Source organism: Oncorhynchus mykiss, chromosome 8 (assembly GCF_013265735.2).
Source record: "Oncorhynchus mykiss isolate Arlee chromosome 8, USDA_OmykA_1.1, whole genome shotgun sequence".
Lineage (NCBI taxonomy): Eukaryota > Metazoa > Chordata > Actinopteri > Salmoniformes > Salmonidae > Oncorhynchus > Oncorhynchus mykiss.
In genome coordinates, this window is record NC_048572.1 from 19,075,563 (window position 1) to 19,092,484 (window position 16,922).

At 40.0% G+C, this 16,922-nt stretch overlaps 3 protein-coding genes across 4 annotated transcripts; all 3 read right to left on the reverse strand.

Annotated features, from left to right (window-relative positions):
* Positions 1 to 26: 26 nt before the first annotated feature.
* Positions 27 to 10,839, reverse strand: LOC110529543 (syntaxin-7). The gene is made up of 10 exons (XM_021611800.2): positions 10,688 to 10,839; positions 9,868 to 9,981; positions 9,536 to 9,605; positions 9,324 to 9,414; positions 6,616 to 6,753; positions 4,164 to 4,213; positions 3,525 to 3,627; positions 1,820 to 1,892; positions 1,363 to 1,445; positions 27 to 1,250 (listed from the first exon to the last, which is right to left on the reverse strand). The coding sequence occupies exons 2-10, from the start codon at positions 9,950 to 9,952 to the stop codon at positions 1,155 to 1,157; spliced, it is 789 nt and encodes a 262-aa protein (XP_021467475.2). The 5' UTR covers positions 9,953 to 9,981; positions 10,688 to 10,839; the 3' UTR covers positions 27 to 1,154.
* Positions 10,840 to 11,598: 759 nt separating this feature from the next.
* LOC110529545 (trace amine-associated receptor 13c-like) lies at positions 11,599 to 13,156 on the reverse strand. The gene has a single exon (XM_021611802.2). It carries the CDS (start codon positions 13,012 to 13,014, stop codon positions 11,986 to 11,988), a length of 1,029 nt encoding a protein of 342 aa, XP_021467477.2. The 5' UTR covers positions 13,015 to 13,156; the 3' UTR covers positions 11,599 to 11,985.
* A 146-nt stretch (positions 13,157 to 13,302) lies between these two features.
* On the reverse strand, positions 13,303 to 15,621 carry LOC110529544 (trace amine-associated receptor 1). Of its 2 annotated transcripts, XM_021611801.2 has the most exons (4): positions 15,523 to 15,621; positions 15,289 to 15,409; positions 14,726 to 14,820; positions 13,303 to 14,619 (listed from the first exon to the last, which is right to left on the reverse strand). In XM_021611801.2, the coding sequence occupies exon 4, from the start codon at positions 14,598 to 14,600 to the stop codon at positions 13,563 to 13,565; it is 1,038 nt and encodes a 345-aa protein (XP_021467476.2). In that variant the 5' UTR covers positions 14,601 to 14,619; positions 14,726 to 14,820; positions 15,289 to 15,409; positions 15,523 to 15,621; the 3' UTR covers positions 13,303 to 13,562. The 2 variants fall into 2 exon arrangements, with proteins under 2 accessions (XP_021467476.2, XP_036840825.1); XM_036984930.1 differs by having other exon boundaries at positions 14,726 to 15,409.
* Positions 15,622 to 16,922: the final 1,301 nt, after the last annotated feature.

A 16,922-nucleotide genomic window follows, 5' to 3' on the forward strand; every position in this document is an offset into this window, starting at 1 on the left:
AATAAAAAGCAGACATTGAATATCTCTTTGAGCATGGTGATTTGATTAATTATACTTTGGGATGGTGTTGCAATACACCCAGTCACTACAAAGATACAGGTGTCAGAGAGGAAAGAAACCGCTCAGAGATTTCACCATGGAGCCAATGGTGACTTTAAAACTGTTATAGAGTTTAATGGCTGTGGCAGGAGAAAACTGAAGATGGATCAACAACATTGTAGTTACTCCAAAATACTAACCTCAATGAAGGAATCCTGTACAGAATACACATATTCCAAGACTTGCATCATGTTTGCAACAAGGCACTAAAGTAAAACTGCAGAAAACGTTGCATCATGTTATGCTCATCATCGGCAAGGAATACGGAGTTAAGGATAAAAATACATCAGAATGGAGCTAAGCACAGGCAAAATCCTAGAGGAAACCTGGTTCAGTCTGCTTTCCAACAGACACTAGGACATTGAATGTTCCTGAGTGGCCTAGTTGCAGTTGTCAATTAAGTTGTCTATGGCAAGAAAATGGCTGTCTAGCAATGATCACCAACCAACTTGACAGAGCTTGAAGAATTGTAAAAATAATAATTTGCAAATATTGCACAATCCAGGTGTGCAGAGCTCTTAGAGACTTACCCATAAAGACTCACAGCTGTAATCGCTGCCAAAGGTCATTCAAAATATGTATTGATTAAGGGGTGTGAATACTTGTGAAAATGTGATATTTCAGCATTTCATTGTCAAAATCATGTTTTCACTTTGTCATTACTAGATATGGTGTGTAGGTGGGTGAGAAAAAACTTTCTGAAGGCACTGTACATATTTATTTATACAGTGAGAATCTTTGTGAGATTAAATAAAAATGCATAAATTGCTTCATAGAAAATAAAGGCTTGAAGAGAAGAATAAGCCAGCACTGAGGAACTTGACAGCAAAAGTGATGCAAGATATTACTTAGCATTGCACAATTCTTGGCCTCTGGTGCATAGACTAGGCTCCAGTCCATAATAATTAGCAGGTACTGTATCACACAAGCCTATTCCAGGTTTATGCTGTGTGTATTCTTCTTACTATAGTATTATGGCCATGAGATTTGTAACTCAAACTTAGTCCTAAATAATCAATAAAATGCCAGGACCAAAGAGTATATGAAAAGCATCATCATCCTTTGACTGATGCCCAGATGATTAAACCAATGACAACAGCAAGAACCGCCAGAACGACAATGAGAATGCAGATCTTCTTCCTAGATTTGCGCTGAAAGGGGCAAAAGAAACACTTAACGTTATAAGAAAATTGTATTGTAAAATATACAGAAAAAGCATTCTGATTTATTCACCCTCAAAATAATGATTCTTATGTTACCTACCTGATAGTCTGCAGCCTGTGCTAACTGCTGGGTGGCATTCTGAACATGAAGGTCAGCAGTTTCCACATTGGCCTCTATACTGTCTAGGGGTATAAATGCACAGTGAAAGGGTCATTCTCTCCCAGAGGTTCAGTTTTTGGTTGAATATTTTCTTGAAAATGTTGCTGAAAAAGTTAGAACCTTTGACTTACACCATGACGATGACTAGCCTCTCAAATGATGTCATTATCACGTTAACATCCCTTCGGTTTTAACTGTGGGACATAATCGTGTGTGTCTAGCTAGCATAGCTGTTTGTCAACCTCTTTTCCCAGAACACTCATTAGACTGTTCTCCATAAAGACTCCTAAACATGCAGTATTTGATCCCTGTAGGCGTATGCTGTCAATGTTTTGAAAGTGGAAAAGTTTCTAACAGTCAGAAGTTTAGAGGAGTAAATGACTGAATGTATGCTTACCGATCACATCCCCTTGCTCATGGACCATCATGCCCAAGTCCTTAAATATTTCATTTATGTCTGTAATATCAGACTAAAAAAAGAGAAAACAAGCATTGAATAAACAGACATCACCACAAATGAAATGGACTGGATATAAATCCATTATGTAAGTGTGATTTGCAGGATAGCATAAGGCAGGGATCATCAACTAGATTCAGCCGCGGGCCAATTTTTTCTTGAGAGGATGGTCGGGGGGCCAGAACATAATTACAAGTAATTTGTAAACTGCAAATTGACAGCAAGAAGCCCAATATTTCACTAAAACATAATAATTTCAAACCTCGCTTGCATTGGTATAAGTTCACGTGTCTCTTTATTATGTGTGGGAATACTTGGGAACAGATTTAGAAATGCTAATCCTCAACACTGGGGCCCCTCAGGGGTGCATGCTTAGTCCCTTCCTGTACTCCCTGTTTACCCACGACTGCATGGCCAAGCACGACTCCAACCCCATCATTAAGTTCGCTGATGACACAACAGTGATAGGCCTGATCAACGACAACGATGGGCCTATAGGGAGGTCAGAGACCTGGCAGTGTGGTGAAAGGACAACAACTTCTCCCTCAATGTGAGCAAGACAAATGAGCTGTTCGTGGACTATTTGAAAAGGAGGGCCAAACAGGCCCCCATTAACATCAACAGGGCTGTAGTGGAGCGGGTCGAGAGATTCAAGTTCCTTGGTGTCCACATCACCAACAAACTATCATGGTCCAAACACACCAAGACAGTTGTGAAGAGGGCATAACAACACCTTTCCCCCCTCAGGAGATTGAAAAGATTTGGCATGGGTCCCCAGATTCTCAAAAGTTCTACAGCTGCACCATCAAGAGCATCCTGACCATTTGCATCAATGCCTGGTATGGCAACTGCTTGGCATCTGACCGTAAGGCACTACAGAGTGTAGTGCGTACAGCCCAGTACATCACTGGGGCCAAGGACATCCAGGACCTATATACAAGGCAGTGTCAGAGGAAGGCCCATAAAATGGTCAAAGACTCCAGTCACCCAATTCAGAGATTGTTTTCTATGCTACCGCAAGGCAAGAGGTCCCAGAGCGCCAAGTCTAGGACCAAAAGGCTCCTTAACAGCTGCTACCCCCAAGCCATAAGACTGCTGAACAATTAATAAAATGGCCACCTGGAATATTTATATTGACCCCCACGCCCTTTGTTTTTAAACTGCTGCTACTCGCTGTTTATCATCTAATAAAAAACATTATCTTAACTATACAAATTACCTCAACTAACCTGTACCGGTACCCCCTGTATATAGCCTCGTAATGTAATTTTCTTGTGTTACTTTTTGAATTTATTTTATATTTTTACTTTAGTAAATATTTTCTTAACTCTAGGGCTTGTAAGTAAACATTCCACGGTAAGGTTTACACCTGTTATATTCGGAGCATGTGACATAACATTTGATTTGATTTCTGAAATTAAAATCACTTGGAGCTGATTTTAGGGTGTTTTTACAGCCCATTATGTCAAAAAATTATTATCTGAAAACATAGGGGGGCAAATAAAATAGCCTTCGGCCCAAATAAGCTATGATTACTGTATGATTTATGGTATAAGATAATTTAAAGGAATGAAAGACATCCAGCAAAATCAGAATTTAACCCTGAATCTTGTTCACTAATAGTGAGTAATAGGAGTGCTGTCACCTCTAGCTGTCTGATGGAAGTCTCTCTCTCCTGGATGAGCTGCAGGTCCTCTTCAGTGATGGCCACCTCCTGGGACTGTGACTGGACCTGGGCCTGCCCCCCACTGTAGAGTCAGACATGGGGAAGACGTGGTGAACCACCCAAAGCAAACACTCACCTCCCACTATGTCTGTCTGGGCTAGAGAGAGATGGGCCTGATGGGCCTATAAAGACTGACATGTTAACACTAAAGTGGATGTTTAGATAAACTAGCAGTTAGAGAATAGTCAACTGTGGGTTTTGTATGTGAATATTCATTTAATGGTTAAGCGATTCATAGTAGAACAAAAGGTCAGGACATTTTTTTAAAAAAGAGCTAAACCCCAATAGACCAAATAAAAAATATCTTAACTGTAACAGAGGATGCTTACATTCTCCACAACTGTAGGCAATAATAGAGGAATCAGGAGTATGAACTCTGGGTAAATCCATTAAATATGAGTGTCTACAGTGGTTCCTTCCTCTGTTGTCGGCATGCAGTTTTATGTGGCAACAGACATTGGGATGTATTTAAACAGCTTGCACAGTATGTTTAGTGCAGCATGTCTGTGTACTATTTCACTCAAAAAGCACGAGACCACTGAAATGCTGAACTCTGACCTTTCAAAGACGTTTCCATTTCCTCCAAAGCTCTCGTCAGGATAGCCACCCTGAGGGTGGACAGAACAGTCAGTCTGATGCTCTCTAATTTATGGCTTTATGTGTAAAGTGACTACAGTTTGGGAGGAAAGACCACACTTGAAACATTTAAATTTCCTCCCCTCTCGACAACCAAATAAGACTACTCCTCCTATCACCAATCAACGGCTGTATATACACTACATGACCAAAAGTATGTGGACACCTGCTCATCGAACATCTCATTCCAAAATCATGGGCATTAATATGGAGTTGGTCCCCCCTTTACTGCTATAACAGACTTTCCACTAGATGTTGGAGTATTGCTGTGGGAATTTGCTTCCATTCATCCACAAGAGCATTAGTGAGGTAGGGCACTGATGTTGGGCGTTTAGGCTTGGCTAACAGTCGCTGTTCCAATTGATCCCAAAGGTGTTCGATGGGGTTGAGGTCAGGGCTCTGTGCAGGACAGTCAAGTTCTTCAACACATATCGACAAACCATTTCTGTATGGACCTCGCTTTGTGCATGGGGGCATTGTCACGTGAGAAACAGGAAAGGGTCTTCCCCAAATTTGAAATCACGGAATCATCTAGAATGTCAGTATGCTGTAGCGTTAAGATTTCCCTTCACTAGAACTAAGGGGACTAGCCCGAACCATGAAAAACAGCCCCAGGCCATTATTCCTACTCCGCAAACTTTACAGTTGGCACTATGCATTCTGGTAGGTAGCGTTCTCCTGGCATCCGCCAAACCCAGATTCTTCCATTGGACTGCCAGATGGTGAATCGTGATTCATCACTCCAGAGAACTAGTTTCCACCGCTCCAGAGTAGGCAAGCTTTACGCCACTCCAGCTGACGCTTGGCATTGCGCATGGTGATCTTAGGCTTGTGTACGGCTACTCGGCCATGGAAACCCATTTCATGAAGCTCCCGCCGAACAGTTCTTGTGCTGATGTTGCTCCAGAGGCAGTTTGTAACTCGGAAGTGAGTGTTGCAACCGAGAACAGATGATTTAAAACTCTGCGGTCCCATTCTGTGAGCTTGTGTGGCCTACCACTTTGCGGCTGAGCTCTTGTTGCTCCTAGACGATTCCACTTCACAATAACAGCACTTACAGTTAACCGGGGCAGCTCTAGCAGGGCGAAAATTTGACAAACTGATTTGTTGGAAAGCTTGCATCCTATGACGGTGCTATGTTGAAAATCACTGAGCTCTTCAGTAAGGCCATTCTACTGCCAATGCTTGTCTGTGTAGATTGCATGGCTGTGTGTGCTTGATTATATACACACCTGTCAGCAACGGGTGTGGCTGAAACAGCTGAATCCACTAATTTGAAGGGGTGTCCACATATATATATATTAAATACGTATGAATGTGTGTGTGTATATATATATATAATCCTCAATCTCCACTCAATACCTCACAATGACAAAGCAAAGACAGCTTTTTAGACATTTTTGGAAATGTATTAAAAATATAAACTGAAATATCACATTTACATTGATGAAGAAAAAAACTGATATAATACATTTTAGAATAAGGCTGTAATGTAACTAAATGTGTTTATACACAGTGCATTTGAAAAGTATTCAGACCCCTTGACTTTTTCCCACATTTTGTTTCGTCTTCATTGTTCCAAACTTCTTCCATTTAAGAATGGAGGCCACTGTGTTCCTGGGGACCTTAAATGCTGCAGAAATCTTTTGATACCCTTCCCCAGATCTGTGCCTCGACACAATCCTATATTGGAGCTCTACAGACAATTCCTTTGACCTCATGGCTTGGTTTTTGCTCTGACATGTACTGTCAACCATGGGACCTTATATAGACAGGTATGTGCCTTTCCAAAAAATCAATTGAATTTACCACAGGTGGACTCCAATCACATTGTAGAAACATTTAAGGATGATCAATGGAAACAGGATGCACAGGAGCTCAATTTTGAGTCCCATTGGAAAGGGTCTGAATACTTATGTAAATAAGGCATCAGTTTTTCATTTTTAATACATTTTCAAAAATGTAAAAAAAACTGTTTTCGCTTTGTCATTATGGGGTATTTATTGTGTGTAGATTGACAAAGATTTTTTTTTTGTATCCATTTTCGATTAAGGCTGTAAAGTAACATATACACACACACACACCCCCATCCAGTACCTTTAAACCTTTTCCTGCATTAAACAAAAACGTTAATGTTGAAGGTGTGGTCTGTACCAGTGGAGGCTGGTGGGAGGAACTATATGAGGATGGGCTCCTTCTAATGGCCGGAATAGAACAGTGTGAAACGTTTCAAACATATGGAAACCACGTTTGAAACAGTTCCATTAATTCCATTCCAGCCATTAAAATTAGCTTGTCTTCCTATAGTTCCTCCAACCAGCCTCCTCTGGTCTGTACCTAGTAAAGTTTGTGTACATTTTTGATGATTACTAACCGACACTCTGGACTCAGCACGGACTCTGGCAACAAACGCCTTCTCTTTCTGAGCAGCCTGCCTCTGTGTCTTTTGGAAATTGGCCAGTGCATTGGAGAAGTCATTGATAAATCGGTCTTTCTGGATCTTTCTCTGGCGCTAGAAGAGAGGTATATGTAAACAAATGAGTTAACATCAAATTAGAGTGTTCATGATACTGTGCCATAGCATCACTCTTTAATTTCAACCGATAGAGAATTATTCTTAGGACTTTCGTCTCAGGCCCTCATGTCCTACTTTACATAAGCAGAAGTGAAATACTAACATCTCATTGTGAGACTTATATGAAAAATATTTATATATATTTTTGTTAGCAAGTAATACAACTAGAATGTGTTTGCAATTAAACCCATCATTTGTCTTTCCATTGTCTAAATTAAACATCCAGGACAGTATTGAAAAACTGAAAATGTGGATGTTTGTAAGAATTGTTTTATTCCTGCCACAGCGTGCATTCCAACCTTTCCTTATAAGCTCTACAAGAATGCAATAATTGCTTTCTTTACCACACACAAACAGAAATTCATTCAAACTGTTGGATTTCTGCTGTCAGGAAAAATGTTCGTGCAGTGTGCCTTGGGCCTTCCTTGAACGAGAAGGCACAACTACGAAAACAGGAAATAAAGTCAATGCGTTTACGAATAGTGCACCAGCAGTATATATAAATAAAGGCGGATCCAAAAGTAACCCCCCCGCCCCCCTGGAACCTTCTTCCCCAGAGCTAAAGATTCGAAACACGTTCTGCGCAAGCTTTTCTTTATCTGTTCTTTACGCACACATTTGAGGTCACCCTCTCTTCACATTTCTCACTGTCAATCGTGAATGATAATTCTTCAAGTTTTACCGGTGAAACGGCCATGTAGCATCTGCATGCCAACCATTTGATCTCAATCACAATTTCATGGGAATATGAAGTGTTGCACAGTACAGTGTTGTTTTGAATTATATTCAGCAGTGGTCACCAACCTTTTCAGAGTCAATCACTTTCCCAGTCAAAAAGCAAGCAGAGACCGCTCAGATAGATTTTTAAACATGACTAAAAACATTTAACCTAATATAAAACAGTTCTAGACCTAATACATTTCCTAGTACATTATTACAGCATTTTGGCTATATGCCTGTCCTGCCAATATTGTTGTTCTCAGACCATATTAGATTTCAAAACTCAAGCTTTTATAACAAAATAGATGTGCTAATGTAGCACTTGCAAGGCACTGTGGACCATAAATTGAAATAATTTGCTTTTTTATTTTACCGGACTGATGGTAGCTGCATCTGGGAACTCATGATATCAGTGATCTTCAGGTCGGAAAGTCTGAGCTTTAGAAAGATACCCGAGTTTCCGACTTGGAATTCGGAGTTGGATTGTTCCCACTGAGATATCGTTCTCTACCCCCCCCCCAGGGTTCTCAGTTGTCTTGAACACACTGAAGATGGAGATTTCCGAGATCCCAGTTGTTTTGAACATGGCATTAGTCTCAGAGGAGGGAGAGAGCAGCAGAGAGCTATCCGATTGGCCAGCGCAGTAGGCGCACATCCTTTAGCTCTCCTGGTCGAAAAACAAAAATTGGAGCGCAAGGCTTTATCATTGGCTTTTCTACAGAAATGTTTGGTGATCGACTGGTTGGTACCAGACCACTGCTTATACTATTATATTTGGTTCTGTTATGTAGAATGCTATCATTGTCATTTTCAGCTTTAATTTTATTAAATGAGCACCATTCATCACTGAAATTCACCAGAGTAGCCTGTTCTCCAGGCAGCCAAACAAGTAGGCCTAGAGCAGTGAGTAAAGGAGGGAAACCCACGGAGGCGGGTTCCAGAGAAATCAGAACTGCAGCCACTCCGATAAAACACAGTACCTTATCGTTTCCTATTATACAGTATCAGCACACCATGTAATGACAAAGTAGAAATACATATTTTTTTAAATAACATTCTTTGGAAAAGAAATTGTTATCCAATTTATATTCTCATAAAAGTAAAACATTGAGAATGCAGGGTAAGTTTGTTGAAAGTTGGCTAAGATAAAATATGCAAATACAAAGCGGCAATCAGCAGTTAAAACAAAAACAAGCATACTCCCCAACACTGTTTGGGCATAACGCGGGGGATGGGACTGGGGAAATGTAACCACTCTCAAATTAAAAGACAGATATGGATGCAAGGACTGACCATCCATGATATAAAAATGATAGTTTTAACCATGTTTTTTTAATGCTATACAGTGTGTGTTTACATTTACTTTGTTGACAAACATTGGAATAAAACAAGCTTATAGATCATCTTTCATGGAGGAATGTATAAGTAATATTCTTCAAGAACCAATGGATACGTTAAGTCCAAAAATGGATGTAGCAACTGCTGATTGTCCCTTTTAATGACAAATGCATTCATAAAAGGTGAACGGAGGGCACTACTACAAGTGCAATTATTTTTTTGTGACAAGTTGTGTTGATTGAGACTTGAGACTCAGGAACAGGTCATCCTAGGACCAGCTTGGACAACACAGGCCAGCCCACCTAACATATGTGACCAATGAACACTGAGGTGCTGTTCACCTAGCTGTTTTCACATTACTGTGTAAATAATGTTCTGTCTGCTATTGCACATGACAGTAGTTACTATACGTTTTGTTGCTTGTTGTACAAAAAAAAGGTGTTGAGTACCTGTTCAGTTGTGACAGGCAAAGAGCCAAATTGCTTCACACTTCGGTCTGTTTCTTTGGCAAGGTGGTTGACATTCTGTTGTTTCTGCTGCCTACATTTGAAAAGTCAAAAGCCTAATTTAGATAATATTCCATTATAATACAAATACCTGCATGTAAAAACATCTTTAAAAGTTACAGACAAGAGACTTTTCTGATTAAAACAGAACTCACAGCTGCTGTCTGAGCTCAGTTGTATCTTGTGGGGTTCCCAACTTATCCACAATACTCTGTATTTCAGATGCTGGCAGAAACAAGGCACACATATTGTGACACAAAACAATATGTGTGTTCATTCAATAGGAAAAGCATTACATTTGAAAATGCATTCAAAATAAAAATTATAATGTAGATATATTAATACATTTGAGTCTACCCCCAGGCCTCATAGGATATGTGTAGTAGTAGCCTATTGGCCTACTAAAGTCTGAGGATATAACAAAACTTGTTTGTACTGATTTACATGTTGTGGTTGTGTGCACAGTTTGTCCATGTGTATCAATTACTTTGTTGTGCGATCTTTTGGATGTTGGAGATTATCGTCTGAGTAAGCACATTTGGGTCCTGCACTTTTCCGTACTGGTAGGCCATCGTTGACACATTGGGAGTCTCCCCAATACCTTGAAATATAAAATGTAGCAAGTATTGTTGTCAGTCACTCACATGGCTTGCCTCAGTTCACTTCTATTCACTCCCACCTGCTTTATGTATTATGAACAGTCATTCCCATAGACATACATACGTGCTGTCGCCAAAGTGGGAAAAATCCCCTATGTTTGTATAAAATAGTGAATAAACCATGAATGTTGAGGAACATAATAGGCCATCAGTAAGAGAAACACATGAATGTACACAAGAGTACAGTCTGCAAAAGGTTAGTTGAAGTTCATCAGCCAGCCGTCCAATCAGATACAGGCATTGGAAGAGAGCACAGGCAGGGCAAGCTAACGCCCTCAACCTGGAGAACTAGACCAGAAAAATGTGGAAATACGAACGCCTGAATAACTGGTTGTATGTCAAATACGCCTCCTCCCCACTGTGTCTATTTGCTACTCGTATGTCATAATATACATTTCATCAAACGCTAAAAACATGAATGGTAAAGTAGCCATGTTCATTTAGATCAAGAAAATACTGCAGCGTACAGAGAGAGATACATTGTTGTATATCCAGTTGCACAAATGCTGACAACTTTCAGTAAACATTAAAATCCCTTTCAGGTCGCATGAATTACAGCTTAATTGTCGCTTGTCGACATTTACTAATCATTTGCATATCCAAACATTGCTGATGGCAAATTTCGGGGAACACTAAATATTCGTTTACCTTAATGAGTTCTGTCTTGACAGTCTGCTCGGCCTACACTCTGCTTCCTGATCGGTGTGTCATGTTTTTCTAGTCACATGATCCACTCTAAGCCGCTTTACAGCAAAGATCAAATCATAGTGCAAGAGGTGAAGTGAGAGGATTTACTTCGCCCAAAATCTTTCCACGAAAATAAGACCACGAAGTGAGGAATTTGTGCATGTAGGTCAATGAGAATGTCGAATTTGGTCAACACAAATGTAATTGATTGCTAATTTGTTACGTCTTGCTTATTTGAACGAATAGAAGTTTCATAATGGTTTGGCTGTTACAAATGCACATATATAATTGGACGCACATGGCCTTACGGTAACTTAAAAAACAACTTTATAACCTAACACAGCAAGCATAAACAAAAAAACTCCTGAAACTAGATCCCCCACATTCTGGTCTTGATAAGATGTGTTTTTAAATGTTAGGAGAGGTTCTCTTCTGCACTGTTCAACCAATCCAGAAAATGTGGACGAGGAGTTAAGACATAGTGTCGCCTAGTTAACGTCCAAAAACGGAGGTGACGTCACGCGCTCTCACTTCCATTTCCACTAACAATCGGAATATCCTTTTATAATCAGCCTCGGCGGGGCTAAAGCTAAGTTGTGCCTGTTGTTTATATGCGTATTTGCCCTCTCAATGGCTTGATTTCGCCTCCCCCTTCCATCTTCGAGGACATGCTTTTCCATCGTTAGAGTAGCTGTCTTCTCACTATAATAGATCATCTTTGATAAAAATGTCTAGTTCAGACAATGGGACTGGAAGCCGGGTACCTGTAGTTGTTTAGTTCAACTCTAGCCATTAAATGATTAGACACAAGATGATTGAGATACAAAAAAAATAAAATCCAAAGACACATTTTATGTACTTTATACGCTTTATTCTAAGGTAGGCCTATGCTACATTCAAAATACAATAAGAAGGGATTTATAAATGAAACAAGATTACATGAAAAAGACCAGGCAAATATCGACAGCAGTATACTGTTCAGAAGAGGTTTCTCAAATGCTTCTCTTCATTTTCCTCATTGAACACACTATCCAAGGTGGACAGGTCATAGCTTGTGTTTTTTTTTAAACTGCCACTAAACCACATACTGTACATGTATTGACATGAATCCTTTTGTGAGAAGTAAATTACAGTAACTGGACAATTCATCTGCTGCCCCAAAAAGGGCTATTATGAAACATTTACATTTTTTTGCATGAAGTTAGTTACATACTGTTCACACATAGTTGTATATTATATTAATGTAGCTTTACAATAGATCACGTAGTAGCAAATACATTTATATAGGAAGAATTTCTATTGAATATTTTCAATGTGACAATGAGATTAAGACATTTTCGAAACCAAGGATAAAACAGTGCATAGATGATTGGATTTGCAGTAGAATTAAAGTAACCCAGCCAGATAAACACCTCAAAGAGAATAGGTGGTGTGCTAAAGTTTGTGTATGGATCAACTATGGAATTAACAAAGAAAGGCAGCCAGCAAAAGATGAAAACACCCACCACAATGCCTAAAGTTTTAGCTGCTTTCCGCTCTGACCGTTGAGACACCACACCTCTACCTCCCTCATTGGAATTATTTTGGCTGGCTTCAATCTTCCTTAGATGTTCTTTTGCCACCAAAAATATTTTGGTATACAAACCCACCATTACAGAGCACGGAAAGAAAAAGGCTATCAATGTGTCTAGGGCGCCCCACAGAGCATTAAGGAAAAGATTACAACTTCCCAGGCAGTATATAGATGCAATGAATTCATCCAGTCCTCTTACATTTGCTTTGGAATATAATAGGCCATAGGAGTACAATGCAGCAACGGCCCAACTGGCAAAAACCATGAGCCATGCAATTGGTATAGTAATCTTGGTGGAATAGCGAAGTGGACTGCACACAGACTCATATCGATCTATGGCTATGAATACCAGGTGGAAAATTGAAACAGATGTGAGGAACATATCAGAATGCAGGAAACAAAAAGCATCTCCAAAGTACCAGCAGCCCTCCACAGCCTTAATTGTACTAAAAGGCATCACAGTTACTCCAACTAGTAGGTCTGCAACTGCCAAAGACATTATAAGTATGTTAGTTGGCGTGTGGAGCTGTTTTATGTGAGCAACGGAGATAATGACCACACCGTTCCCTAGAATAGTAACCAGCATAACAGAAACAAAAAAAAAGTATGAAGCAATTTGAAACCCTTCACTGAAGATTTCTCTGGTGCAGGAGGCATTTGATTCTGGGTAACAGAACATCTTAGGATCCAGATGTTGATGAGATGAGATATCCATTGCCAAAAACAAAAAGACATTCAAGTTAGAGCTGATCACTTGCAACTGTAGTCACAGGTGCAGGTGTGTAAGTGGTGCTGAATCCAGCACAGTCTTCTTAGAAGAATGACAGAGTTTATATACTCTATTGGACATATTTTGGGCACACCCCTTTCCCAGCTATCAGCCAGTTATAATAGGTTACATGATTTACATCTGTTTATATTATATGTGTATATTCAAGTAATGTACAGCATTACAGTATGATAGTTTTGTAAAATAGTGATGTCATGAGCACTAAGATCAGAATTACTGTTCCAGCGGTGTGTACCTCAAGTAGCCACTAGGAGGAGACAAAGAACACTATTAAACAAGGTGACAGGCACAGACATCAAAGGCATTGAAATACATTTATTTCAGGCAAACAGCTTTATATGAAACAGGTTAAAAGCAGCTGTGTTACATTTTCACTCAAGCTTTATCTTTTAGTTGCATAACTGTCACATGTTACATCCCACAATAATTCATATATTTATTTGAACACACATCATACAATGTCAACTGAAACTTTACTCAGAATACAATCTAAATCTACAAGAACCTCTGCGAAAGATGTGACCACTGATGATGATTCTCAAAGCCCTCCTGAACCAAGTGTAAAAGAAAGCATAGACAATAGGGTTAAAAGCAGAGTTCAAATATCCAAACCAAACCAGGGTATCCCCCAACAGCGGGGGGATGGAGTACTGTATGAAAGGGTCAATGATGAGGCACAAGGAAAAGGGACTCCAGCAGATTAGAAACACTCCCACTACTATTGCCAGAATATTTGCCCCTCGTCTCTCTCTACGTCCAGAGTCTGCCTCTTTAAACTGACGAGATAAATCTTTAATGGACCTGGCCTGAGCCCTGGCAACCCAATATATCTTGGAATATATACAAATCAAGATCATGCCTGGGATGTAAAAACTGAAGGAGGATGCTACTAAAGCTGCCACTGGACTAAAGAACACCTGACAGCCTCCAATGCACTTGACATGTGTTTCATAGAAATCCTCCCTGCCTTTAAGATTGATCTCAGGGAAGATCATTCCATAAGAAAAAATGGCAGGGACCAGCCAACTGGTGGTGATCATGATCAATACAGTGTTATTGGTGATGATCAGTCTGTACGACAGTGGCCTGCAGACAGCAAAGTAACGATCAATGGAGATGAAGGATAGATGGAAGATGGAGGATGTGCTCAGCATAATATCAGTGCTGGTGTGGAGCTTACACAGAAACCCTCCTAGGTACCAACAGCCCTGGACAGAGCGCACAGCACTGCACGGCATTACAAACACTCCCAGAAGGAGGTCACACACAGCCAAGGAGACGAGCAGTTGGTTTACGGAGGTTTGAAGCTGCTTGAAGTGTGCAATGGAGGTGATGACCAGAAGATTCCCAATAACAGTCACCAGTATGGCCAACACCATCGATGTGAACATCGGAACCTGAACGCTCAGGGGTCGAGCAAACCTCACACACGACCCAGTCAAAGACTCGTAGCAGAAAAGAGTCTGTGATTTCACAGTGCTGTTGAGGTTCGAAGTATTTGAGAAGTCCATTCCACCTGGTGTTTTAGGCCTAGAGACAAGGAACAATTTGATCACATCTTTAAATGTGTTTTTCAACATTTTTCACGTTTTCATCTGTCATCTACATTTATGTTTGCAAAATTAACTGGACTTACTTTCAATTAAAGTTTTGCAAGAATATTGTTACTGTAACAGACGGAACACAGAACTGCTAGTCCAAAACGTTGTTCTGAGTCAGATTATTGGGCTTCTGAAAATACAACACATCCTGCTGATTATGCTTCCCATCGAAATCCAGTTTATTTCTAAAAATAACACAAATGAGGGCAATGCACTTGGGGTGAAAAATGGCTGTGGTAACACATTCCCACATAAATAGTAAGCTATTACTATCTTCATGAAATAGTTACACATTTAATAAACACAGTTTTTATCAAACTTTTATACTATATATTCATAGTATGTAAATGTAATCATGCAACTTGAACCACTACTTCTGTAAATGACTAGTATCAACAACAATTTCACATCACAGAAGTTAATGAAGCATAATTGGGGTAGCATCAACTAGTCATACTGTATGTGGTTCTTGATTGAAAGGTCACAAAGAAAGAAAATAGTGTTGGAATGTCATCTTTCTTATTCTTGCTCCTTTGAAAATATGAAAAGTGGTATGAATAGACAGACTCCATGCAATCAACCTAAAACTTATACTCACCTTAACACTTCAAATATTGCGTGTTTCTTTAATTTGTTCTCTGCAATCAATACCTTAATCCCAATTATTTCATTGGGAAACACTAAGCACTGATTTTGAGCTCTGGTCAGGATCCTTTCAGCTGAGGGAAACAAAGAGATAAGTAAACACTGTAGTCATGTTGACTTGTTGAACAATTGGTTATGAAATGATGGTGCGTAATATAGATCATGCATATGAAAAGCTTAATCTCACCTAATCATATTCAGCAAACCATGCACAACCTCCTTCAGTCTCAGGCTCTACGAGCGCTTAGACTTTTCTCTGAGTATTATATAAACGGACGGATGCTGCTTCACAGCCAATGAAATTAGAGTTTTGCTCAGTGGAGACTCCTATTGTATGTTGTTTACTTTGTCTGATGAGTCCACGTGACTCAGTTGACAACATATAGTCATCAATTATGGGCCCATTTGCAATAAACAATTAGCATTGTAATAATGCAGGATTATCTGTCATAATCTAAATAGCAATCAAGCATAAGCAAAGATCACACATTTAAGTATTCAAGAATCAATAGGTATACACTGGGCGACGAATGCATAACTTTGAGTTGCATATTGAGGAGGTCAGGCTCAATGGGTTCTGAGATCAACACCCTTGTAGGTGTTAAAGAAATTACTGTGAAATAGTTGTTTCTGGTGAATTTTGAAGGGAAAATAGATAAAATCAAATCAAATGCTATTAGTCACACACTCCAAATACAACGGGTGTATGATTACGTATGAGCCCCTGACCAACAATTCAGTTTAAAAAATAAATATATATCTATATACAAATAAAAAAATAAATAGGAATAAGAGTAAGAAATATAAGTAACAAGTGATTTATGAGCAGCAGTAAAATAACAATAGCGAGATTATATACAGGGGGGGTACTGGTACAGAGTCAATGTGCGGGGGCACCAGTTAGTTGAGGTGATATGTACATGTAGGTAGAGTTATTAAAGTGACTATGCATAGATGATAACAACAGAGAGTAGCAGAGGTGTAAAAGTGTGTGGGGGGGTGGTGCAAATAGTCTGGGTGGCCATTTGATCCGGAGTCCACCCTATAGGCTGTCTCGTCGTTGTCGGTGATCAAGTCTACCACTGTTGTGTCATCGGAAAACTTAATGATGGTGTTGGAGTCATGCCTGGCCGTGCAGTCATGAATGATCAGGGAGTACAGGAGGGGACAGAGCACACACCCCTGAGGGGCCACTGTGTTGAGGATCAGCATGGCGGATGTGTTGTTACCTACCCTTGCCACCTGGGGGCGGCCCATCAGGAAGTACAGGATCCAGCTGCAGAGGGAGGTGTTTAGGCCCAGGGTCCTTAGTTTATTGATGAGCTTTGAGGGCACTACGGTGTTGAACACTGAGCTTTAGTCAATGAATAGCATTCTCACATAGGTGTTCCTTTTGTCCAGGGTGGAAAGAGCAGTGTGGAGTGCAATAGAGATTGCATTATCTGTGGATCTGTTAGGGCGGTACGCAAATTGGAGTGGGTCTAGGGTTTCTGGGACAATGGTGTTGATGTGAGCCATGACCAGCCTTTCAAAGCATTTCATGGCTAAAGACGTGAGTGCTACGGGTCGGTAGTCATTTAGGCAGGT

What these genes read in the sequence shown, in the direction of transcription:
- LOC110529544 (XM_021611801.2), bottom strand. Translation starts at nt 14,600, where the DNA reads ATGGACTTCTCAAATACTTCGAACCTCAACAGCACTGTGAAATCACAG.
- LOC110529543 (XM_021611800.2), bottom strand. Translation starts at nt 9,952, where the DNA reads ATGGCCTACCAGTACGGAAAAGTGCAGGACCCAAATGTGCTTACTCAG. An exon ending in CCAAAAGATCGCACAACAAA is followed by an intron (nt 9,606 to 9,867) that starts GTAATTGATACA and finishes TGTTTCTGCCAG; the next exon opens with CATCTGAAATACAGAGTATT. An exon ending in GTGCTGAGTCCAGAGTGTCG is followed by an intron (nt 4,214 to 6,615) that starts GTTAGTAATCAT and finishes GTCCACCCTCAG; the next exon opens with GGTGGCTATCCTGACGAGAG.
- LOC110529545 (XM_021611802.2), bottom strand. Translation starts at nt 13,014, where the DNA reads ATGGATATCTCATCTCATCAACATCTGGATCCTAAGATGTTCTGTTAC.